At 42.6% G+C, this 26,982-nt stretch overlaps 1 protein-coding gene across 1 annotated transcript; it reads right to left on the bottom strand.

Annotated features, from left to right (window-relative positions):
• On the bottom strand, positions 1–26,546 carry pomgnt1 (protein O-linked mannose N-acetylglucosaminyltransferase 1 (beta 1,2-)). Its single transcript, XM_038999717.1, has 21 exons — positions 26,448–26,546; positions 22,449–22,710; positions 22,241–22,343; positions 21,936–22,051; positions 21,633–21,698; positions 20,883–20,996; positions 20,553–20,670; positions 19,195–19,293; positions 14,218–14,345; positions 14,037–14,107; positions 13,808–13,883; positions 13,598–13,681; positions 13,340–13,381; positions 13,186–13,244; positions 9,463–9,535; positions 3,363–3,491; positions 3,151–3,276; positions 2,851–2,960; positions 2,429–2,564; positions 1,104–1,213; positions 1–882 (listed from the first exon to the last, which is right to left on the bottom strand). Exons 2-21 carry the CDS (start codon positions 22,581–22,583, stop codon positions 801–803), a joined length of 1,977 nt encoding a protein of 658 aa, XP_038855645.1. The 5' UTR covers positions 22,584–22,710; positions 26,448–26,546; the 3' UTR covers positions 1–800.
• Between the last annotated feature and the right edge of the window lie 436 nt (positions 26,547–26,982).

Here is a 26,982-nt window from a genome sequence, read left to right as displayed (position 1 = left end):
TTTTCTGGTTGGGCAAGTTTCATCAGAAGCCACTTATTTATGCGGGTGTGTCCCCACAAAGCTGGGGTTGAGATTTGAGCGTCAATTATCCTCCCTCTCCCTTTTCATCCAGTTTGTTTCTTCCATACATCATCCAACCGTCGTAAAGGAGACGCAGTAAATGTTAACAGATCCCTTTTGTACTCCTCCCTGGTCCAGCCTCTGTCCCCTCTCCTCTTCTCCGAGAATTCACAGGTGGAGTGTCAGTAAGGGGCATAGCTATATATACGTAACCATTTGGACGGAATCCTGTGGCACAGCCTAATACGGTCAATCTCCCACTTCGTCAAAAACCTTTAGGGAACCTCCACACAGTGAAAGACAAATGATGATCAGTGGTTCAGTCCAGTCAGTGTCTGACCACCACCATAAAAGCACCACTTCCAAGAAGCCTTGCTGTCTGTGTTAAGGCCAGGAGGGTGGTGTTGGTAGTAGTGTAAGGGTGCAGGCGTTAAGGCCAGGCTAGAGAGTGTGTGTGGTGGTGTTGGGCTACTCCACCTTTTACATGACACTATTTTGAAACCGGTTTCAAAAGAGACTATTTTTGCAGTGTAAAGAAACGGATCTGGCGCCAAATCTGACCTCAGGAATCAAGATTCTCAAGCTACCTCAGTAGGCAGTGTGGATCACTTCTACACCACATACCCCCCTCTGAGTGTTGTAGTGTAAAGAAAGAATGGCTCTCCGACGCCCCAAGCCCCTGCAAGAATGACCGTAATACCAGTCGAGAGCATTGTGAGAGGGTGTGTGGTGGTGTTGGGCTAACGCTGCTCCATGGGGGCTCCCTCTTCTTTGGGCGGAGGCTCTAGGTGGATGGGTGTAACGTTCACTGGCTTCTTCACACTGAACAAAGTGAAGAGAGAGGGAAAAAATATAGATATTAGCGGTGGAAATAAGTTGGATGGGATTCTGTTCTGGTTAAAAAAAAAGTTTAGTTGAGTATACATTGTCATTCTATTGTGAAGTACTGCAATTTGTTCTTAACTGACTTGCCGAGTTAAATCAAATAAAAATGTGCCGAGGGGCCTTAACCATAACCACAGTAACGCACTATAATAACTTACGAGTATGGCGAGATAGGAACGGCCACAACCAGGACATGGTTCCTCTTCCTGAAGAGCCTCCACAGGCCGTTGTGGTACCCTCTCACATCCAGATCCCACACATGGAGACACTGAGGACAGCACACACGTTAGTCCACAAAACACTCTTCAGAGAAAGACCAGGCAAAGAAAAAAAACTATAAAAAATACAACAAAAAAAACAGCCACGAGTTTCATACGAATTCGTTTTAAGGTTAAAAACCTCTACCTACAGTGCATTCCTTTAACTTTTTCCACATCTTGTTACGTTACAGCCTTATTCTAAAATTGATTAAATTGTTATTTTCTTCACCAATATATACACAATACCCCATAATGACAAAGCAAAAACAGGTTTGTAGACATAAAAAACTGAAATATCACATGTACATACATTTTCAGACCCTTTACTCAGTACTTTGTTGAAGAACCTTTGGCAGAGATTAGAGCCTCAAGTCTTCCTGGGTAGGACACTACAAGCTTGGCACACCTGTATTTGGGGAGTTTCTCACATTCTTCTCTGCAGATCCTCTCAACCTCTGTCAGCTATTTTCAGGTCTCAAGAGATGTTCAATCGGGTTGTCCGGGCTCCAAAAGCCACTCCTGAATTATTTTGGCTGTGTGCTTAGGGTCGTTGTCCTGTTGCAATCTTTAGCAGGTTTTAATCAAGGATCTTTCTACTTGGCGCCGTTCATCTTTCCCTCGATCCTGACTAGTCTCCCAGTCCCTGCCGCTGAAAAACATCCCCACAGAATGATGCTGCCACCACCATGCTTCACTGTAGAAATGGTGCCAGGTTTCCTCCAGACGTGAGGCTTGGCATTAGGGCCAAATAGTTCAATCGGACCAGAGAATCTTGGCAAACTCCAAGTGGGCGGTCATGTGCCTTTTACTGAGGAGTGGCTTCAGTCTGGCCACTCAACCATAAATCCTGATTGGTGAAGTGCTGCAGAGATGGTTTTCCTTCTGGAAGGTTCACCCATCTCCACAGAGGAACTCTGGAGCTCTGTCAGAGTGTCCATCAGGTTCTTGGTCACCTCCCTGACCAAGGCCCTTCTCCCCTGATTGCTGAGTTTGGCCAGGTGTCCAGCTCTATGAAGAGTCTTGGATTGCCAACTGTAGGACCTTATATAGACAGGTGTGTGCCTTTCCAAACCATGTCCAATCAATTGAATTGACCACAGGTGGACTCCAATCAAGTTGTAGAAACGTCTCATCTGAATACTTTCCGAAGGCACTGTATATTGAAATGTGAAGAGCTTGTCTCGATATCTCCCCTCCCTCCCTTTCAATCCCTCCCCCTCTACCTTGGCAAGCTCAGTCCAGGTGGATGTGTCAGTCTCCAGCTCCATCTTGATGTACATGACATAGGTCTTCCCCTCTGTATCAGGGATGAACAAGTCCTCACATGGGTTCTTACTGTGGTCCAGTACATCAGCCTCCCTGAGCACAACACAGAATAACACACACGTTAGTCACCAAAATGTTTTCCCCAGGATTTCTTTCAGCAGTGGTGGCAAAGGTAGCGGGGGGGGGGGGGGCTGTGTACTTTGCTACTAGCGTTAGAGCATTGACATGCTAGCTGTTCCCATAGACGTACAGTTATTGAGGCAACGACTATCCATTTAAAAGCGAATCTCGGTGGAAATACATACATATTTTTAAAAACCCACATGCGCACGCACACACAGCTTAATATGTGGACTATATCTGATACATGCTCACTCACTTAAGTAAGTTCTGAATCTCCAGCTCGTAGGCATCTTTCTTCAAACCGTCTACATTCTTCAGCTGGACATTAGGAACCGTGTTGAGCCTGTGCTTCTTGAAATACACTTCCTAGAGAGGATCAATTAGGAAGTAACACTCAATTGCAAGACCGGTCAAACCCATAATCAGCTTATGAAAACCCACTGAGAAAATGTCAGCATCCCGATTCATCAAGTTCCCTTTAAAATGGATACCAGGCTGAGCAGACGGCATGAAAGGCTATACCATAATATTCTAGTAGTGAAGAAGAGGGCCTTACGTGGAAGTAGCCGTTCATGTTGAGTCCGATGATGCCAAAGTGGTAGGAGCGGGACACGTCAGGGATGATACACTCTCTGCCTTTCCTCTGTTCTGGCATACGCATCCACATGTCCCAGTCCCACAGCTACACACACACACGTGTTGTCATTATCACACAGAGAAAATATTAACTATCAGTTTCGGAAACACTGCACGCACATGTGCTAGTACCTTCTCAGGCGTGGGCCACTTGGGCTCCAGTTCGTCCTTGTAGAGACTCTTCTTCAGCACCCAGCCCAGGCCTGGCATACTCTCCACTCTGTAGAGGAGAGCTGGGTCCTCTGCTGTGTGCTCATAACCCTGCATAGCAGATATTAAAAACTACATAAAACACTATTTCCACACATTACAGTAATATATGGCAATTCCCAGATGCTTTTATCCAAAAGCAACTTGGTGTCATGCGTGCAGGGCCAGCTCAAGGCATAAGCGAAATAAGCGGTGTCTGCATGCTTCCCAGCCAAAACAGTTCGGAAGAGTTTGTGCATATATTATGACATTTCGTAACGTTTTTGTTAATTTTGGACTTGTGTGGGTTTTAAGGCTGTTCGGGCACATAAAAAAATTCTAGAGGCAAGCCGAAGTTCGGAGCCGAAGTCTACGCCCCTTCGTCAGTGATTGGCCAAGAGCAGGGATTCTTCAATAAAGTCTTTGTTGTGACTCATTTTCATGCAAATTTTTTAATTGATAAATACTGCACCAAACAGCTTAGTTAGATGTAAAAATACACAACTAAGATCCTCTGCAAAAACATAAAAATGAATGACATATTTCTTGAGTTATTTTAGATTGAGTCTGACTAATTTGAGGAAGTGTACATTTTTTCTCTTTTTTCAAGCAAAGGTCTATTAACCTGTTTGGGATAGAGGGCGCTGTTTTCACTTTGGGAAAAAATCGTGCCCAATTTAAACGGCCTCGTACTCTATTCTTGCTCGTACAATATGCATATTATTATTACTATTGGATAGAAAACGCTCTCAAGTTTCTAAAACCGTTTGAATTATATCTGTGAGTAAAACAGAACTAATTTTGCAGCAAACTTCCTGTCAGAAAGTGAAAAATCTGAAATCGAGGCTCTGTTCCAGGGCCTCCCTATTCATTTGCTTGAAATCTATGGATATACATGCACTTCATACGCCTTCCACTAGATGTCAATAGGCAGTGAGAGGTGGAATGGGGTGTCTAGCTTTATCTGAGGTCAAATGAGACCTCTTGGAATGACATGACCCCAATTTCCTTTGTTCAGGAAGGCGCGGGAAGGAACTCTGGATTGCCTTCTGAAAATCTTTCGTTATAGACGGCTAATATCTCCGGCTTTGATTTTATTTGATAAATGTGATAATATCATCGTAAAGTATGTTTTTTCAATATAGTTTTATCAGATTATTGAAAGTTTAATCGGGAGTTTTGGCGTGTTCCGTTCTCTGCGTTTGGTGACGATGGACAGCTTCGCGCCACTTGGCTAGCTTTGGTTGCTAAATCGACAGACGAAGAGGACATTCTAAATCCAAACAACGATTATTCTGGACAAAGGACCCCTTGTACAAGATTCTGATGGAAGCTCAGCAAAAGTAGGACCCATTTATGATGTTATTTCGTATTTCTGTCAAATGTTTAGTATTATTTTCCGCCCTCATTTTGGGCACTGTCTCACTATAACGTAAGCTGTATGTCGTACTAAAGTTATTTTTAGAATTCTAACACGGCGATTGCATTAAGAACTAGTGTATCTATCATTTGCTGTACAACATGTATTTTTTAGTAAAGTTTATGATGAGTTATTTGGTCAGAATAGGTGAGTCAGAAATATATCCGGAGATTCTGGAAAAAAGTTGCTACGTTTTCACAATGTATAACCACGGATTTCAGCTCTAAATATGCACATTTTCGAACAAAACATAAGTGTATTGTATAAACCTGATGTTATAGGACTGTCATCTGATGAAGCTTGTCAAGGTTAGTGAACAATTATATATCTTTTGCTGTTTTTTTGCGATCGCTAACTTTTGCTGCTGATAAATGGGTTGTGTTTTTGGCTATTGTGGTAAGCTAATATAATGCTATATTGTGTTTTCGCTGTAAAACACTTAAAAAATCTGAAATATTGGCTGGATTCACAAGATGTTTGTCTTTCATTTGCTGTACACCATGTCTTTTTCATAAATGTTTTATGATGAGTATTTAGGTATTTCACGTTGGTCTCTGTAATTACTCTGGCTGCTTCGGTGCTATTTGTGATGGTAGCTGCAATGTAAAACTATGATTTATACCTCAAATATGCACATTTTTCGAACAAAACATAGATTTATTGTATAACATGTTATAAGACTGTCATCTGATGAAGTTGTTTCTTGGTTAGTTTGGTTGGTTCTTGGTTAGTTTGGTTGGTTTTGTGCAAGCTACCTGTGCTGTGAAAGAAATGTCTGTGCTTTTTTGTATTTGGTGGTGAGCTAACATAAATATACGTGGTGTTTTCGCTGTAAAACATTTAAAAAAATTGGACATGTTGGCTGGATTCACAAGATGTTTATCTTTCATTTGCTGTATTGGACTTGTTAATGTGTGAAAGTTAAATATTTCAGAAAAATATTTTTTGAATTTCGCGCGCTGCCTTTTCAGTGGAATGTGGGCGGAGTTCCGCTAGCGGAACCCCTGTCCTAGACAGGTTTTAAGGGAGTATGTCAGCACACTCGTTGGTTCGGCTAGCCGCCAGCCGAACTGAAGCATGCTGACGCCTTTAGGGCCCCCAGACCCTTAAGGCAGAACTCAGTCAGTGTCTCAACTTACTATTGAGAGGAAGAATAGTCAAATATACCAGGTGCAATTTTGAAATTTGGTTGTGCAACAGCAATTTGTTTTGTTATGTCAGTCATTCGATTAGCCATGTCAATGTTTTGATTGGTAGGTAGTCTAACCAGCCATCTAAACTTGTAGTAATCATGGCCAAATACCAACTGGGCACGTGCCCAGGGGCCCTGTCCTCCATGGGCCCCCCATTGATTTTGTTAGTCATTCTCACTCAGATATCATATTAACGTGGCACAAGTCATGGAAAATGTGTAGAATTGGAACTTTAAAGAGGCCCCCACCAGAGGGCAATTCCACCCCTATTTCTACATAAATACTGTCCTATAGAGGAAATTCTCATTTAGGTTCCACCTCCGAAGAATGACGCAGCCTGCTAATACATATTCACGAATTGGGGGTGGGAACGTTGTGTTGATTTCCACGTGGTGTGGAGAAATCACAAGTAGGGCCCTGACAGCGTATTTAGCTAGCATGCTAACCTTATGTATCCAGCTAATATTATCTGTTGCTGCTACACCTTATTCTAAAGATTAGCCAGCTGGCTACAGCTGGTTCTGGAGCTGAATTTGTCATAAGCAATTAGGGAAATGTTCACCAGATGGATAAGGGAAAGCAGTATCTTTGACTTTGCCATCTATTGTTATATCCAAAGTCCTGGCATATTTCATAAATTGTTGGCTCTGAATCCGCCATAGAAATAGAAAAAGTAATATGGAAAGCCTAATTACTGAATGATTTGGACTAGGTGCAACCTTTGGTAGGCTGCTGGCAGGCTGTTCAGCTGCGCTATAGCAGTGACAAGTCAGCCTGTGCGCATGTCATGGTTCTCACAGCTAGGGGAAGTCAAATCATAGGCTACAATGACTTTGCTCATGATGCACGCCGCAAATGATATGTAAAACCACCCAGTTTATAATACAGGATAAACACTTGTGATTTCGAGCTGCACCAATAAAAAGCAGTGAAGCATGGTCAAAACCATTCATCTTGGGGTGGTGGGGGGAACGGGGTTCCAAAATGCAATCATGTTACATGCAAGTTTACCATTTATAAAATGGTCATATACACTCAGTGTACAAAACATTAAGAACACCTTCCTAATATTGAGTTGCGCACCTTGTCAGTCTATGACATGGAAAGAAAAGGTGTCCTTAAATAAAAGAGGATTCTACACTTAGTGTATATAAACTCAGCAAAAAAAGAAACGTCCTCTCACTGTCAACTGCGCTTATTTTCAGTAAACTTAACATGTGTAAATATTTGTATGAACATAACAAGATTCAACAACTGAGACAAACTGAACAAGTTCCACAGACATGTGACAGAAATGGAATAATGTGTCCCTGAACAAAGGGGGGGGGGGGGGGGGGGGGGGCTAAAAATTAAAAGTAACAGTCAGTATTTGGTGTAGCTGCCAGCTGCATTAATTACTGCAGTGCATCTCCTCCTTATGGACTGCACCAGATTTGCCTGTTCTTGCTGTGAGATGTTACCCCACTCTTCCACCAAGGCACCTGCAAGTTCCCGGACACTTCTGAGGGGAATGGCCCTAGCCCTCACCCTCCGATCCAACAGGTCCCAGACGTGCTCAATGGGACTGAGATCCGGGATATTCGCTGGTCATGGTAGAACACTGACATTCCTGCCTTGCAGGAAATCACGCACAGAACGAGCAGTATGGCTGGTGGCATTGTCATGCTGGAGGGTCATGTCAGGATGAGCCTGCAGGAAGGGTACCACATGAGGGAGGAGGATGTCTTCCCTGTAACACACAGCGTTGAGATTGCCTGCAATGACAACAAGCTCAGTCCAATGATGCTGTGACACACCACCCCAGAGTACAGGCCTCGGTGTAACGCTCATTCCTTCGACGATAAACGCGAATCCGACCATCACCCCTGGTGAGACAAAACCACGACTCGCCAGTGAAGAGCACTTTTTGCCTGTCCTGTCTGGTCCAGCGACGGTGGGTTTGTGCCCATAGGCGACGTTGTTGCCGGTGATGTCTGGTGAGGACCTGCCTTACAACAGGCCTACAAGCCCTCAGTCCAGCCTCTCTCAGACTATTGCGGATAGTCTGAGCACTGATGGAGGGATTGTGCGTTCCCTGGTGTAACTCGGGCAGTTGTTGTTGCCATCCTGTACCTGTGCCGCAGGTGTGATGTAACGAGCCTGTGCAGGTGTTGTTACACGTGGTCTGCCACTGCGAGGACGATCAGCTATCCATCCTGTCTCCCTATAGCGCTGTCTTAGGCGTCTCACAGTACGGACGTTGCAATTTATTGCCCTGGCCACATCTGCAGTCCTCATGCCTCCTTGCAGCATGCCTAAGGCACATTCACGCAGATGAGCAGGGAAGGGACACTGTGCATCTTTCTTTTGGTGTTTTTCAGAGTCTGTAGAAAGGCCTCTGTAGTGTCCTAAGTTGTCATAACTGTGACCTTAATTGCCTACCGCCTGTAAGCTGTTAGTGTCTTAACGACCGTTCCACAGGTGCATGTTCATTAATTGTTTATGGTTCATTGAACAAGCATGGGAAACAGTGTTTAAACCCTTTACAATTAAGACCTGTGGAGTTATTTGGATTTTTATGAATTATCTTTAAAAGACAAGGTCCTGAAAAAGGGACGTTTCTTTTTTTGCTGAGTTTATATTTTTATACAGACTAGCTCAAAAATAAGTGAAACTGGACAAATTATCCAATGGATTATGATAATTTCCTGGTAAAAAAAGTGGAGGTGCAAAAACATACGTTTAATTTGCTCCCTCTCTCAGGCAGCTAAGTGTAGGCTATGGGAAAAGCGGTTTGGCTCAGCCAAACTTCATCTATTATATTGCTCAGCTCAGTCGCGACTCGAAGAGAAAGAACTTTGCAGGTGTTTCTGATTAATAAACAATGCCATGCTGGTGGGTGGTAACATTCAAATAAAACCCAGCTCTGAAAAGAAAGAGACTGAAAAGTATTAGCCCCTCATGTAGGGGAAACACACGGCATTGGCACTGAAAATATCATAAGTTACCACTTCGGGATTTCCCATTTCCAACTCCAAATACAGTATATCATACTAAAACAATGACTTGACTTAAATTGTTGTGCAACATCATTGGTAAGCTATTGGCATCGTCTTTCAGCTGAAATTCTACTCGTGGGTATTTAAAACACATTTTCTCTGTATGGCAAAATGTGTAGAATTGCAGGAAATGTACTTTTAAAACGTACATTTCTCTCTCCGTCATCAAGAGGGGCCACAAATGTTTTGCCATGAGGTGGGGGGCCCCCTAACCAAATCTCACTTTGGGCCTGCAAATGGCATGCATGCATACATTTTACGTTACAGTGGTCCAAGGGAATTGAACCCACTATCCCGGCACTGCAAGCGCCATGCTTTACCAACTGAGCTACAGCAACGAAAAGAAAACGTTTAAAAAGGGTGGAAAGTATCGAGAGGAGGAGGACACTGACCTGGTCGTTCCAGGCTGAGATGCAGTACAAGCTGTCGTCCTCGTTGAGCAGATGGACGGTCTGGCTCAGGAAACTGGACAGGAACAACAACCATAACAATGTCACCAACCATGGTCTTATTTCAGACGGCGCGTCGATTCCGCCTGCACTGATCTGTCACATTGGTTGAAGGACAAGAGTCGCATAGGAATGACCACCATCTGACTTAAGACGATGGTCACTACCACAACAGCATGAGTTCACCACAACACTTGGATGTCTTCATGCTGGGGATGAATAAAGTTGATCCGAGTCTATGATTCCCTACCACAAATACATTCCATTCCAGTATGTGACAGTTGAACCATCTCTTCCAGTTCTTTCGAAGAGCATGTTTGCGAGGTTACACAAGCATTGAATTCAGTTGGCCCCATACTCCAACTGTTTGTGAGCCATTTCTCATTAGTTAACGGAGGACAGAGCTGGAGAAGTAGCACATGTTCAACAGTTAATACATTTAATGCTTGGGGCACACAAAGGAGAGAGAGATTTAGTAAAGCAGGAAGCATGTGGATCTACTGCCCCCTTTTGGTCAATAATGGTAATATTCATTCTAAAGCACATACTTGGCTACATTAAACTCACTGACAACCTTCCAATGATCTTTGCGCTGAGATTGAAGTCTCTCTCTCGCGCTCCCTCTCACCTGAGTGTACTACACATTAAAAACACCTTACTAACATTGAGTTGCACCTCACCCCTCAGAACAGCCTCAATTCGTCGTGGGCAAGGACCCGGGTCTGAATACTTATGTAAATGGCATATCACTTATTTGTATTTTTTATACATTTGCAAACATTTCTGAACCTGTTTTTGCTTTGTCATTATGGGTTATTGTGCATAGCTTGATGAGGAATTTGGAGATTTTTTCAAATCTATTTTAAGGCTGTTACGTAAAAAAAAAGAAGGGAAAATGTCTAGGGGTCTGAATACTTTCCAATGCACTCGGAAAGTATTCAGATTCCAGTTTCCACATTTTCTTGCGTTACAGCCTTATTAAAAAATGGATTAAGTAGTTTTCCCCCCTCAATCTACACAATACCCCATTACGACAAAGCAAAAACAGGTTTGTTGAAATGTTAACATATTTATAAAATTTTGAACTGAAATATGACATTTACATAAGTATTCAGACCCTTTACTCAGTACTTGTTGAAACACCTTTGCCAGCGATTACAGCCTTGAGGCTTCTTGGGTATGACGCTAAACGCTTAGCACACCTGTATTTGGGTGTACTTAGCACACCTGTATACTCAATGACATTGAGTCTTGTCCCGAAGCCAATCCTGCATTGTCTTGGCTGTGTGCTTAGGGTCGTTGTCCTGTTGGAAGGTGAACCGTCACCCCAGTCTGAGGTACTGAGCCCTCTGGAGCAGGTGTTAGTCAAGGATCGCTCTGTACTTTGCCCCGTTCATCTTTGCCTTGGTCCTGTCTAGTCTCCCAGTTCCTGCCGCTGAAAAACATTCCCACAGTATGATGCTGCCACCACCATGCTTCACTGTAGGGATGGTGACAGATTTCCTGCAGACGTGACAGTTGGCATTCAGGCCAAAGAGTTCAATCTTGGTTTCATCCGACCAGAGAATCTTGTTTCTCGTGGTCAGAGTCCTTTAGGAGCCTTTGGACAAACTCCAAGCAGGCAGTCATGTGCCTTTTACTGAGGAGTGGCTTCCGTCTGGCCACTCTACCATAAAGGCCTGATAGGTGGAGTGCTGCAGAGATGGTTGTCCTTCTGGAAGGTTCTCCCATCTCCACAGAGGAACTCTTGAGCTCTATCACGAGTGACCATTGGGTTCTTGCTCACCTCCCTGACCAAGGCCCTTCTTCCCCTGATTGCTCAGTTTGGCTGAGTTAGGGTTCTAGGAAGAGTCTTGGTGGTTCCAAACTTATTCTATGTAAGAATGATGGAGGCCACTGTGTTCTTGGGGACCTTCAAAGCTGCAGAAATGTTTTGGTACCCTTTTCCAGATCTGTGCCTCGACACAATCCTGTCGTCTTGGAGCTCTACGGACAATTCCTTCAACCTCATGGCTTGGCTTTTGCTTTGCTCTGACATGCACTGTCAACTGTAGGACCTTATATAGACAGGTGTGTGCCTTTCCAAATCATGTCCAATCAATTGAATTTACCCCAGGTTGATTCTAATCAAGTTGTAGAAACATCAAGGATAATCAATGGAAACAGGATCCACTGGAGCTCAATAGCAAAGTCTGAATACTTAAGTATCTGTTTTTTATAAATTTGCAAAAATAAAATAAAACCTGTTTTCACTTTGTCATTATCGGGTATTGTGTGTAGATTGATGAGGGAATTTGTTTGATCAATTTTAGAATAAGGCTGTAACGTAACAAAATGTGGAGAAGGGAAGGGGTCTGAATACTTTCCGAATGCACTGTATATACACACACACATGTAAAGTGTTGGTCCCATGTTTCATGAGCTGCAATAAAAGATCCCAGAAATGTTCCATACGCACAAAAAGCTGCTCTCTCAAAGGGTGTGCAAAAATGTGTTTACATCCATCCCTGTTAGTGAGCATTTCTCCTTTTTCCCGAGATAATCCATCCACATGACAGGTGTGGCATATCGAGAAGCTGATTTAACAGCACGATTACACAGGTGCACCTGTGCAGTTGTCACACAACAATGCCACAGATGTCAAGTTTTGAGGGAGCGTGCATTGGCATGCTGACTGCATCATGAATGCTAATTTCTATACCATAAGCTGCGTCCAATGTCATTTTAGAGAATTTGGCAGTACGTCCAACTGGCCCCACAACTGCAGACTACGTGTAACCACACCAGCCCAGGAACTCCACACCTGGCTTCTTCAGCTGCGGGATTGTCTGAGACCAGCCACCCGGACAGCTGCTGAAACTGTGGGTTTTCACAACTGAAGAACTTCTGCACAAACTCAGAAACCGTCTCAGGAAAGCACATCTGCGTGCTCGTCGTCCTACCCAGGGTCTTGACCGTGGCGTTGTAACTGACTTCAGTGGGTAAATGCTCACCTCCGATGGCCACTGGCACACTGGAGAAGTGTGCTCTTCACGGATGAATTCCGGTTTCAACTGTACAGGGCAGATGGCATCGTGTGGGCGAGCGGTTTGCTGATGTCAACGTTTTGAATAGTGACCCATGTTGCTATGGGTTTATGGTATGGGCAGGCATAAACTACGAACAACGAACACAATTGCATTTTATAGATGGCAATTTGAATGCACAGAGATACCATGACAGGATCCTGAGGCCCATTGTCGTGCCACTCATCCACCGCCATCACCTCATATTTCAGCATAATGCACGGCCCCATGTCGCAAGGATCTGTACACAATTCGGATCTGTACACAATTCCTGCAAGCTGAAAATGTCCAATTTCTTCCATAACCTGCATACTACCCAGACATGTCACACATTGAGTATGTTTGGGACGCTCTGGATCGACATGAACAACACTGTGATCCAGTTCCCGCCAATATCCAGGATCTTCGCACAGCAGTTGAAGAGGAGTGGGACAACATTCCACAATCAACAGCCTGATCAACTCCATGCAAACTCTATGGTTTTCTGATCCTCGTCCCTACTTTTTTTTTATTTTAAAGGTATCTGTGACCAACAGATGATATCTGTATTCCCAGTCATGTGAAATCCAAATCCATCAATCTAAAACAATAGAGATCTTACCTGAAGAAATCTATGGAGATATCTAGGTCTTCCTCCAGGACTACGGCAAAGTTGGCATCCTGCAAATCAATCACAAATCAACCACAATGGCAGAAATCAACCACACCATAATAACTGATCTGGATTTGATGCACAGAAAGGTGAAAATACTCACTGGGTGTAGGTTGAAGGTTGCAGTGAGACTGGCTTTGTAGTGCTGAAAGGAGAGAGCAGACAGATGCATGGAGGTGGTAGTGACTGGGTGATGGATGCCAAAACACTGTGTGCATTACAACACGACATTGCCTTTGATTGTCTCATTTGTTGGTGTTTGACAAAATAAGTGACTTCTAGTTGACTAATGACTGTATGACTGACTCCGTTTCAGCTGGTCTGTGATGGAGGCTGCTCTGAGTGTGATGAGACATCTCACCTGTGATACTCTGGCATTCTTGATGCTGATGGGAGTGTGTTGAACCCCCTTCAGTCCAAACAGCTCCACCACATCCATGGGCTCCTGCACGCACACACACACACACACGCACAAGCACGCATGCAACTTTAAGCGCAATAAATGAAATACCATTACAGTTGAGAAGATGGTTAAAAAGGAGGGTGACGATAAAGAGAAGGAACTCGGTACCTCATAGTATCCATCGATGAAGACTGTGACCATCTGTGGGTTGACCCCCTGGGCCGAGAGCAGAGACCTCAGCATCCTAATAATGATAGGACATCAGACAATGTTTGCCTGATTAGATTTTGGTTTGCTATTTGGCCTCAGAAAACCAGCACTGATTTGTAAGATCAAAACAATGTTTCTGGTCTGAACCCTACTTCCAGACCCCTTCCCGTCAGGATCACAGTCATACCTGTACAGATAGTTAGGTCTGTTCCCAGCGATGACCGCCACAGGAACATTGAACACATTGTTGTTGGGGAGCTAGAGAAAGGAGGGGGAAGGGGGACAGCTTGAGTTCAATCATCCAGACGGGCCCTTATAAAAAAAAAACTAGTGCACTGAATAGGGTGCCATTTGGGACGTGGCCTTACTGGGTCTGGGCTGAACTCAATGGGGGCCGGGTCTTTGCAGCTACAGATGCTGCCGTAGCCCTCCACCTTACTGCAGAAGAGTTTCCTCCTCCTGTTCAGCTCTGTGTCAGCCCAATGGCACTCTGCATCTGCAGGGGGAGAGAGAGGAGAATGGTACCCAATTACAATTAACTGACACATTTATTTAATTTTTTTCCCACAGGGGAACTTTGAGTGTGGCATTCAGTATAAAACACACATGACAAGTAGGAGTTGAGATGGTGGTTGACATGGTGCAAGAGCATAAAGCCACCTTACAATGCATAGTGAAAGTATACACACCCCTTGCAGTCTACACACGATTTTTAAATCGATCTACACAACCTAGTCCACACTTTCAAAGTAAAAGACAAAATATTGAAAATTAATCTTCATAAAAAATTAAGATGTATTGATTGCATTTGCCTTCACACCCGAGTTAATACTTGGTGGAAGCACCTTTGGCAGCCATCACAGCTGTAAATAATTTTGAATAATACCAACCTTGCACAACTCTTAGGGAAACATAAATCAATTGTTTTTCTCAAAATTGCTCAAGCTCAGTAAACTTGGTTGGGAATCATTGACGGACAGCAATATTTAAAAACCTGATTTTCATCTTAAGCATCTTAAGCATCATGTTATAGGTATGCTTGTCACCAGCAGGGACTGGGAAGTTTGTCAGAAGCAAAATAAAGATGAACGAAGCAAAGCCCAGGTAAAAAGTTATAGGAAACCCCACCTGTTTTGCTCTAGGATACCCACAAGCCTCGCCTGAAGGCAGCCCGGTACCAGTTTTTTTTTTTTTATGTATGGAAGCACATATGGAAGTAGTTTAGTACCAAAAAAAATAATAAAATGCTAGAACAACTTCCAGCCTATAAGTACACACTGAAGAACGTTGCCGGGCGTCTCCTTTAGCATATGCATCAGATGCATATCAACCCGCAAGGCGTGCAAACATCGACACCAATGCTTGATAAATAGAGCATAAACTATTACAAAGTAGAAACAAAAAAGATAACCAAGTGAGCAGGTGAAATTATTGGCCGTATTCCTAAACAAAAGCACCAGCGCATGAACAATTGTCAAGGATGAAATGCATAAAGAAATATGTGGAAATATATTAATGACAAGATATAAAAAGTCATTTGTTGAGTGTATCGGACACCATGGTGCCCCTATACCTGCGCTTTTAAGCATCGTCTTCTCTTTATGCGTCGGGTCCACAGTCAGCAACGTCAATTTTAAGCTCAATTTCCGATCCTCCAACTCATAAATTCTGCAGCATTTGTAATGCTGTCAGTGCATCAATTAGTTTGGTTCGGCTTGCCATTGTGAACTACACGCGTTGTATGTTGTACAGTGTCCGATTTGACTCTGAGGAGAGATTATATACACCATTTCCAGGCTTTCATAATCAAATAAATTAGACCGCCCACAATTCTTCATCATTACACGATTGTTCTAAATTCAATCATCCTCATCACCCTCAACATTCAGATCAATCTGTTAACTCGAAATGACACAACGACAAGGTTCCAGTTGAACAAAGTTTACTATACTGTATGAACACACTACAAGATAGCCATTCCAAGGCTAGGTCCATTAACAACCAAACTTCCCGCGCAGGCGCACTCTTGACAGAGTAACAGCCCCGTAATAACAGAAATATAGGGATACTTAAAACATGAACTTAACACAATCAAATTCAATCACCCTCATCATTCAGTTCATTGAAGTCACATGCACCATTATCAGTTCTGGTTTCTACCACCCATTCATCCATTGAAGACAAAATAGCATATTTTATTAAGTTACTCGTTTTTGCTTAGTAGTCAGAGCAATGCTGCCGCGCGAGTGGTCATGTGCTGAACACATTGACAGCACGGATATTCTTGGAAAAAGTTACATTTGGAACTGGAGCTGCACCTCTTGAATTTTGCGTTATTTGACGAATTTTGCGTTATTTGACAAAGGTAAGTGTCATAGAGCAAATTCTGCAGTTTCTTTCTTATACGATATAGAAATCAAAATGTTTTACCTGCATGCGTATTGATAAAGTGATGCTCCTTTCCCTGCATCTGTCAACAAGACGCACCTCTCTCTTCATGTACAATTTTACAACTGATAATATTGTCACTCATCAGATTGTCAATTTCATCTCGTCTATAGGCCAACCATTTGTGTGTGAAATTTGTTTCGGTATAGTTTAGGTCAGTGGAGGCTGCTGATGGGAGGATGGCTCATATTAATAGCTGGAATGGAGCAAAAAAATGTAATGGCATCAATACATGGAAACCATGTGTTTGCTGTATTTAATATCATTCCCCCTCTTCCGCTCCAGCCATTACCATTACCACGTCCTCCCCAATTAAGGTGCCACCAACTTCCTGTGGTTTAGGTGTAGTTTCGATGGCCCGGCTGTACAGGCTGACTGGCATCGTTTGTTTCCTGCTCATCAACTTGGATAGAGTCAAGGATATGTTTTGCAATATTCTAAAAAGGCCTACTGCAACACGTAGCGTGTTTGTGAGTCCCTTACAATAAAATGTGATTAGCAATAGAGTTATAGTAAATAAAAGTCCCATACCAGATTATTTTCATAACGTAAAACAGAATGATATCAACCAGCAAGGCACGTGGTCAAATTATTTGCTGCTGATAAATAACACCCTCATGACACTATTGTCATTCAAAATAAAAAGCCATATCTCAGACTAGCCAATAAAAATAAGAGATTAAGATGGGCAAAAGAACAGACACCGGAACTCAACAAGGACATTTCTAAGTGACCCCAAACTTTTGAACGGTAGTATATATTTTGGGGGGGGGGGGGGGGGGGGGGGTAGATGCCTACAATTTTAAATCAAATAGATAAATTATCCTTGGTATGAGCATCTTAAAACAATTCCCCCCCAGCTTAGACTAGAGGGTTGAAACAGTTGCATAGTTTAATTGCTGTGATAGGAAGAAACTGAGGATGGATCAGCAACATTGTAGTTACTCCACAATACTAACCTAACTGACAGAGAGAAAAGAAGGAAGCCTGTACAGAATAAACATTTTCAGAAACATGCATCCTGTTTGCAACGCGGCACTAAAGTAATACCGCGAAACATCTGGCAAAGCAATTCACTTTTTGTCCTGAATACAAAGTGTTACGTTTGGGTTAACTCCAAAACATTACTGAGTAGCACTCTCCATATTTTCAAGCATGGCTGCGTCTTACTATGGTTATGCTTGTGATCGTTAAGGACTGGGGAGTTTTTCAGGATAAAATAAACCTAATGGAGCTAAGCGCAGGCAAAATCCAAGAGGAAAACCTGGTTCAGTCTGCTATGCTGTATTTTGTGTAGATCATTGACAAAAAATTACAATTAAATTAATTTTAATCCCACTTTGTAACAAAATGAGGAAAAAGCCAAGGGGTGTGAATACTACTCTACCTCGTACCCCTGTACATCGACTCGGTACTGGTACCACATGTATATAGCCAAGTTATCGTTACTCATTGTATATTTGTCGGGTTATTATTTTTCTATTTTTCTCAGCATTGTTGGGAAGGGCCCACAACTAAGTATTTCACTGTTAGTCTACACCTGTTTACAAAGCGTGACAAATACAACAGTCATAGACTGTTCTCTCTACTACCGCATGGCAAGCGGTACCGGAGTGCCAAGTCTAGGACAAAAAGGCTTCTCAACAGTTTTTACCCCCAAGCCATAAGACTTCTGAACAGGTAACCAATGGTTACCCTGACTATTTACATTGTGTGCCCCCCCAACCCCTCTTTTACGCTGCTGCTACTCTCTGTTTATCTTATATGCATAGTCACTTTAACTATACATCCATGTACATACTACCTCAATTGGCCCGACCAACCAGTGATCCCGCACATTGGCTAACTGGGCTATCTGCATTGTGTCCCACCTCCCGCCAACCCCTCCTTTTACGCTACTGCTACTCTCTGTTCATCATATATGCATAGTCACTTTAACCATACCTACATGTACATACTACCTCAATAAGCCTGACTAACCGGTGTCTGTATATAGCCTTGCTACTCTTATTTTCAAATGTATTTTTACTGTTGTTTTATTTCTTTACTCACACACACACACACACACACACACACACACACACACACACACACACACACACACACACACACACACACACACACACACACACACACACACACACACACACACACACACACACACACACCTTTCTTTCGCACTATTGGTTAGAGCCTGTAAGTAAGCATTTCACTGTAAGGTCTACACCTGTTGTATTCGGCGCACGTGACAAATACACTTTGATTTGAAAACCTAACTCAAGAATAGTTGTATTTTTCAGAGACAATTACACACATTTTAATGCCAAAGACAGACCAGAATGGCTTTCCAAGAGCTGGTGAGATGTTCCAGAATGTTCCAGTCTCAGTCCTGACTTAAATCTGCCTGAAGATTATAGACCTTTGAATACAGCTGTCCATCAAAGATTCCCAACCAAATTTACTGAGCTTGAGCCATTTTTGACAAAAACAATTGATATACATTGCCTTAAGAGTTGTGCAAGGTTGGTAGAATCTTATTCAAAATTATTCTGTTTTTAAAAGATGCTTTCACCAATGATTAACTATGTGGTGAGAAGACATGCAATCAGCACATCTTGATTTTCATATGGAAAATGTTATATTATTTTTCTTTCACTTTGAAAGTGTGGAGTAGGTTGTAAAGATCAGTAGGACAAAATTCTAATGTAATCCCTTTTTAGATATATTCTTAAGGCAGCAAAATGTGAAGACTGCACAAGGGTTGTGTAGACTTTCGACTAGCGACTGTATATTTGAGATCATTTCTCTTAATAGCTGCATATAAAGGATGATTGGTCATTGTTGAGCGTGGAGCAAGGTGAGGAGGGAGAAGAGGGGATGGGAGGCGAGGTAGGTACCTTCAGAGGCAGTGAGCTGCACCTCAGTCTTCAGTAGAACAGGATCTCCCCAGGTGGACAGGGCTGGGGACTTGGAGTGTTTCTCACCATACAACTGACCTGAAAACAAACATCCCAAGCAGCTCATCATCAACACACCCACATTGCATGACACACAAATGGACAAAAACTATGATAAAGAGATAAGAAAAATTCACAACATTTCATAATGCAGCTGCGCTGCTACCAGCAGCGGTTTGGGTCTCACAGTGCACCCCTTTGCTGTTGTAATGGTAGTACAGGGAGCCTAGAGGTTAGAACATTGGGCCAGTAACCGAAAGGTTGCTGGATCGAAACCCCAAGCTGACAAGGTAAACATCTGTCGTTCTGCCCCTGAACAAGGCAGTTAACACACTGTTCCCCGGTAGGCAGTCACTGTAAATAAGAATTTGTTCTTAACTGACTTGCCTAGTTAAATAAAGGTTAAATTATTATTATTTTAAATACCATTACTGTACCTCAATTCCACCTTGCAAAATTTGCATTTACTTCTCGAAGTATTGCCATACAGGAATTCACTGCGGTCGCTTGCCTTTCTCTGGCATTTTTCCAACTTAAAGACAATGACGTAGCGGTGGAGTCGATACTCCCGGTGTCAACTCCCATTTCTGAATATCGAGATTCGATTCCGCTAGGAATTAGTACGGCAACTAATCAAACGCTCGCATATTTTATAGCGAACTAGCGAGGGACGGAGAGAGAGGGGAGGGGCACAGTACAGGCAGGTCGGCCACCAGGCAGACAGTCAGGACCGTGCACTAGGCCCATCTTCAATACATTAAAAAAAGCTGTATTTCACAATGCAATATGCTGCAATTTCACGCAACTTCAGTAAAGCAGGGCTTATCATCAATGAATAGCTTAGGATATTCTACATGCAACAGACCAAAGACCGAACACACTCACATTATTATTGAAGAGAAAGAGCAGGCGAGCCAGCGCGTGGGAGAGAGAGGAGGGCAGGCAGAAATAATTCATCTCTACCTTGCAATGTCAAGGTATGCCTTGCAAATTCACCAAAGTAGCCTTACGTTCGCTTCTTCCTCTCTGGTTTTATTTAAATTACAACTTTCCCAAGGCCTTTATAGCCGGTCATCAAGTTATGCTATAACACGGAAAAGAATACGTTTTGTGATAACTGCACTGTGATTTACATTTTGTGGGGGAAAAACAAGTCTTTGGTTAGGGATTTTTCTTAACGTAAAGATCCCAATTTCATTTAAACATTCACACCCCTAGCAGTAACTGTCATTTGTGTGAAAATGGATCTCTGTGTGTGTGTGTGTGTTTCAAGAGTGAGGGAACATCTGTTCCTATACCTCCTTTCTTCACCACCAAGGTCCACATGTCTCTCCAGCTGAGGTTGAGGCCCGCCTGGCTCCCAAGCCCCTTCAGCAGGTTTTTAGCAGACTCTTTCAGGTGGAACGTCCCCTCATCCTAAAGGTAAACAATACAGCACAAACAGACAGGCACAAAGCACTGCATCGTCAGGCTAAATCATTAGCCTTACTCTACATTAGCCCATTTAGCGCATCAAGTTTATTGCATGCAAATACAATAGCTTTGATGCAAGTCACTACTGGTGCATCAAGAACTAGCTTATAGTATATACATACGCAAAGCCGGAAGGGAGTTAACGAGTGACTCACCTTGATGGTGAAGATGAGGACCCTGCCACGCGTCACCATGTTGAGGAAGAGGATCATGGCCTCGTCCTCATGGGGAGAGTAGGTGTCAAATATCCTCTTGGCCATCACATGGCCCTGCACACACACAACGAAGTGACATTTATGCTGCAGATCTACAAATAGACCTTGTCTAGAGAAGAGAGGTTGGTTTAGCAATAGGGCGATTCCACAGTAACAAACGGAGACTAGATTTTTCACTTTAAAATGTTAAACTAAAAAACAATGACGGCAAAGTTAAACCATACAGCTCTATGCACAAGGACTACTTTTAACAATTTCCACTGAACATTTTACAAAAACACATTTACTTGGAGAACAGTGCAAATGAAAAGTTTGGGAACTGAATGACGGCACAAACAGCCAAAACCATTCTCTTAACAAACTTTGTATCTTAGCTGTTCCTCAAGTAAACGTGTTTCAGCAAAACGTGGGAATTGTTCAAAGTAGACCTTGTGCATACAGTTGTGTGGTTTGTTTAACTTTACAATGATTGGTTTTTGTTTGACATTTTAAAAGTGGAAAAACCTGAGTCTCAGTATCACTCTTACCATGGAATTGCCTACTACCAAGACTAGTAGTTTCATCTCACTATGTTGTCGACATGCTGCGCTTCATGAACGCTTGAAAAACAAAGGCTAAATTGCAAGTGCAGAGAAAAAAAACACCAGATTCAGTGTGTCTCTAAGTGAAGAGTCAGAAATGCTCACTTACTGTAGCCTGGTTGAGGACTATCACGTGAATGCCTCGGCCCTGCTCCCGCATTTCATCCTCCAACACCTGGAGAGGGATACCACAGACAACACAAGCACCTTTCAATATCAATAGTTACATCATAAATCACACTATGAAACCCAGTTTATAGGACACACATCAACAATAAGCCAGATTGTTGTTTTTATTGTTTTTCCAAGCAACTACGGAGAGGATGCGTACCTAGGTCAGTGCAGCTCAACTGGGTTTGGCTCAGTAGTGTGAAAAGGGTAGCCTTATAGTGAAATGCCTACAAGTACTCACAGTGGTTCCGTCCACTGCCACATAGACTTTGGAGCGGCTGGAGTACACCTCAATGTCCAGGACCTTTCTACCGCTCGCCGTCTTGCGCGGGGTCTCCATGTTGGGCAGGGCGTCGTCTTTAAACCAGCATGGGAAAGTTCAGCCATTTTGAATTGTGGAAAGTTGCTTCATAAATTGACATAACATTGCTCAGCCGTACAAATTCCATAGATCAACAACTTCGATAGGCTATAATAAGTGAGAAACAGCTTTTGACATCGAAAATGGAAAAGTGTGAAAGAAATGGAAGAACTGACAAGACTCACCATACTCCTGCACTGCCTCTTCCTCATTGGCTACTCTTCTTGTGTCTAAGATTAGTTTGATATTCACAATGACTGTGACCAGGAGAAATAGAACAGCTCCAGCCTGCACAGAGGAAAAAGTCAAGTTGATTTCTCAAAAATACCTCAAATGTAGGCTAACCAAAAGTGACAGTCAATGGTAGCTGAACTGGCATGTATCTGGGTTCACCTGGCAGCCTCGACGGAGAGCTCGCTTGTTAGTTAATTTGTACTTCCAGGTGAGGTAGAGGCTCCGTTGCTGGCGAGGGATGAACGGTTTTGCTCGAGGATTCGGTGTCCAGGTGTCCATACCTGACTGTGGCATGAGACTGTAAACCCTCTCCACCTCCTGCTGCTGAGCACGTTACAACAATAGCGCATATGCCTACACAGCATCCAGTCCAAGCTGATGACCAATTGCAGTGACTAATTAGTTGCAATCACCTCGTCATCTTGAAAACAGAGAGAGCAGAAGTTGAAGAATGCAGTAGCTAGCTAGTTTATGTGCACAATTAGCGAACGGTAGCATAACAACAAATATTTGATTGTGCAAAATAAATAACCCATTTTTGTTGACAACAAACATAACATGGCTAGTAGTATAACTAATTAGTAGCTAACACACCAAGATAATTCAAATGAACTAATGAAGGATATAAAAAAAAATGAACACCACCACAGGTTCATCACACCCATAGATACTGTATTTAGCTAGCTAGGAGGTCTTAACAATTTTTCTGCTGGCAAAACTAACGAAGATGTCACTTTCCTATGGTATTGAGGAAACCTTTAAAATAAAAGCCTGTATTTCAAAACATTGCAAGATGGCCAACTCATTGAAAATATATTACATTTTAATCAATGTTGAAGAATGCAAGAAGGAATTTATGATTCAAATAACCAACATCATCGAGCTTTGATTATTTGAATCAGCTGTATAGTGCTAGGGCAAAAACCAAAACATGCACCAGTGGATGGGGGGGAAATCAACAGTCAACCTCAGCAAGCATTACAAGACGGTCTTGCCGAGACAGATCTCGAATAATGAGGTGAGAAGTGGTTTAATTTGCACAAAATAATTAGTGTCACAAAAACTTGGCATTCATCTCTAAATATAATGTGCGTCCTTTTCTTTCAGTTTGTGCTGGTGGTTTCCACCTTGGTGCCCTAGTGGATGGCATTGTGCCGATGCCAAATCGCAAGGGTCGCACAGGTCATGCTGGCCTGGCTTTTGGCTTCCTGTCCACTCCTGGAGCTAGAGCTTCAATGCTGTACCCCACAAAACCTTAGTACCCCACAAAGCCTTAGTACCCCACAAAGCCTTATCCCGGACATTGTCTGTCTATTAGCTCCTGGCAACAACCTTATATACAGTCCATCCATGGCTTACGCAGGAAAGGCGTTTAAGGAACTTCTCTGTGTTGCTCTGTTGAAGTGGACTCGGGTAAATCCTTAATTACCATTACTAGTTGCATCAAAACATGACAAACAATTTCCAAGATGATGTCTTGCAAATTACTAAAACCCTGCAATGCCACTTGTAATTATAGGTCTGTGTCCTTGACTTCCCAAAATATCTAAAGTACCAGGAGCAGCTAGCATTGGAGTATGAATGCCAAGCATGGGAGCTGGGTGTGACTTACAGAAGGGCTCACCGTGCCTCTGGTGCCACGATAAAGTACACCTGAGTGATGATTATGCCAATTTTGACACTTTGTTCGAGGAACTGCGGTGCATGGGTGCAACTTTGACTTCTGGGAGTGGAAGTAATGCTGGTCAGATCTCCAGGACTACCAATTCTAGTGGACCCCATTAGTACCCTCGCCTCCAGCCTCACCTGATGGCCCACCTGCTCGTACTTATGCTGGGATCTTAAGTGTAAGATTTTCTCTGCACTGTCCAGACCATAAATGTTGTTTGTTTTGTTATGTATTCGGAAGTTTGGACGACTGAGGTGCCCAAAGTAAACTGCCTGTTATCAGGCCCAGAAGCTAACAAATACATATGCATGGTTGTATTGGATAGAAAACACTCTAAAGTTTCTAAAACTGTTAAAATAATGTCTGAGTATAAGAGAACTGATTTGGCAGGGAAAACCCCGAGGACAATCCATCCAGGAAAGCATTTTCCAATGCTTTTCTATGTGGAAGCCAAATTATAAGGTCCCAGATTGCAGTTCCTATGGCTTCCACTAGATGTCAGTCTTTAGAAATTGTTCGATGTTTTTTAGTTTTTTTTAATGAAGAAGTAGTTGTATTCTTTCTAAGTGTCACTCGTGAATGAGAGCGCGCTCCGTGTTGTTTTTCTCCAGTATTGGAAACAGTTTATTCCGTCTTAAATTGTATAGATTATTTACATTTTAGGGTACCTGAGGTTGGATTAGAAACATTGTTTGAAATGTTTGGACCAAGTTTACAGGTAACTTATTAGATCCTTTGTAGGCATGTTGGGCGAGTTGGAACCGGTGTATTTCTGAATCAAACGCGACAAATAAACAGACATTTTTGGGATATAAAGAAGGACTTTATCAAACAAAACGACCATTCATTGTGTAACTGAGACCTTTGGGATTGCAAAAAGATGAAGATCTTCAAAGGTAAGCGATTTATTTTATCGCTATTTTTGACTTTGGTTGGAAAATGTTTTTCATCCTTTTGTATGAGGGGCGCTGTTCTCAGATAATTGCATGGTATGCTTTCGCCGTAACGCCTTTTTGAAATCTGACAAAGAGGCTGCATTAACAAGAAGTTATACATTGGCTTAAAGATTAACACTTGTATTTTTTATGAATGTTTATTATGACTATTTTGAATTTGGCGCTCTGCAATTTCACAGGATGTTGTCGAGGTGGGTCGCTTGCGGAACGCCTACGCCAGAAAGGTTAATGATGGTGGTGGGGACAAGGTCGGACAGATCTCCAGGGACCCCAGCCTAGAACCTCACCTGATGGCCCACCAGCGACAACTAAAACACGTCCATCTCCACTTTTACATTGGCACAAATCATTTGTAAAAAAATATATATATCTTTAACCCAATATGTAACGCATATACAGTGACTTGCATTGTGGCAAATGTAATGGGTGGCATATAAGGTCAGCAACACTACGTATTATTCAGTGCCCCATGAAATAACACTATATGGTTTCTACAGACCCTAGAGTACTCCCAACCCCACTTTTACACAGCAGGTATTTTTATGTAGGCCAATATGTAATTTATAGGCCTACAGTTAATTCATTGGACCACTGGAATGGGTGGATTTAAAAGTGCTGCTGGGTATGTAAACCTGTCCCCCAATAAATAACACCATATCTACAGACCCTACGGAGTAATCCCAACCCTACTTTTACGTCGGCAGAGTCGTTTTTTCTCTATAAGCCAATATGTAATTCATATGCAGCGTATTGCATTGCAGTGAATGGAGTGAGGGGGTACAAGGAATCACCAGCACACTCTATTAAACCCTTTGCCCAACACAATAGACCAATTAAAGTTTTTTTAGACTGGAGTAGTTCCAATTACATATATATTTATATTTGATTAAAAGTGTATTTATTTACATATATAACCTTCATTTAACTAGGCAACATATAGCCTTACATAATAGCTTTCAACATACTAGTACTGGTGTACACTTTCTACAGAAATGCTGGTATAAATAATACAATATAAATAATAAAAGTTGGCCATATGTTCCATTAATTTAGCCTTAAAACATGCTTAAAACTATCATGTTGATATCATGGATGGTCAGTCCTTGCATCCATAGCTCCGTCAATTAAGTTGAGAGTGGAACACTTCTCCAGACCCATCCCTTCCCTGTTTCAGTAAAAGGCTGTGGGGACTACGCTTTGTTATGGTTTCAACTTCTGATTGCTGCAACGCTGTGAAAACAGTTGTATTGCACTAGAGTGCGAAAAAAACGATATTGCCTAAGTTTAGCATGTCTTTGTATGGGGACTCTTATTTTGAATAAATATCCGCGATCATCCTGCCAGAATAATATCCTGCTGCCAGGATAACGGTAATGAGGTTTTAACACACCAATGCAGCTAACGTTGGCTGGCTAGCTAACGGTAAAAAGAGCACTCGTTGCTGGCTGGTTGTCTGATATGTATCTAGTTGCATAACAACTTAAGTTAGCTACTACAATTTATCTAGCTAGCAAGTAATAACTCAACACTTACGCCGGCCGTAGCGTGCAGGACAATCGCTGGAGTTGCTTTTGTGTAAAAGGCAGCTGGCTATCGGCTGCGAACTGCTAGACTGACGACTCTCACACTAAATTCTTCCGCTGCTCTGTCGGTCGCTAGTCTCGCAAAGCCCCCTGATCCTGCGAGTTTTAGTGACGTGGAGTTCATGAACCATTCGTTCTTCTTCTTCCTCCTCAAATTTGTATTGTCGTATCGCAACCGTGGGGTGCTTACACCGCCTCCCACTGTACTGGAGTGTGAGTGTAACAGTACTCTTCTTGCGTTGTGTACGATCAATTATCCACACCCATCCAACTTGTAGCACCAGTCATGGAGATTTATTCTGATAGAAACAGCACGTCATGCAATGCACGGCTTCCCATCTAACTCTGCACTCACGGAACTGGATAATATATATAGATTAAAAGCAGAAGGAGCCTTTATTAGACCTAGGAAAACATGGATTGAGGAGGGAGAACAGAATTCATCCTATTTCTTTAGACTTGAGAAATTTCACTCTAAAAATAAC

Source organism: Salvelinus namaycush, chromosome 8 (assembly GCF_016432855.1).
Source record: "Salvelinus namaycush isolate Seneca chromosome 8, SaNama_1.0, whole genome shotgun sequence".
Taxonomy (NCBI): Eukaryota; Metazoa; Chordata; class Actinopteri; order Salmoniformes; family Salmonidae; genus Salvelinus; species Salvelinus namaycush.
The sequence above is the reverse complement of the archived record's forward strand: the minus strand, read 5'-3'. Positions and strand labels throughout refer to the sequence as shown.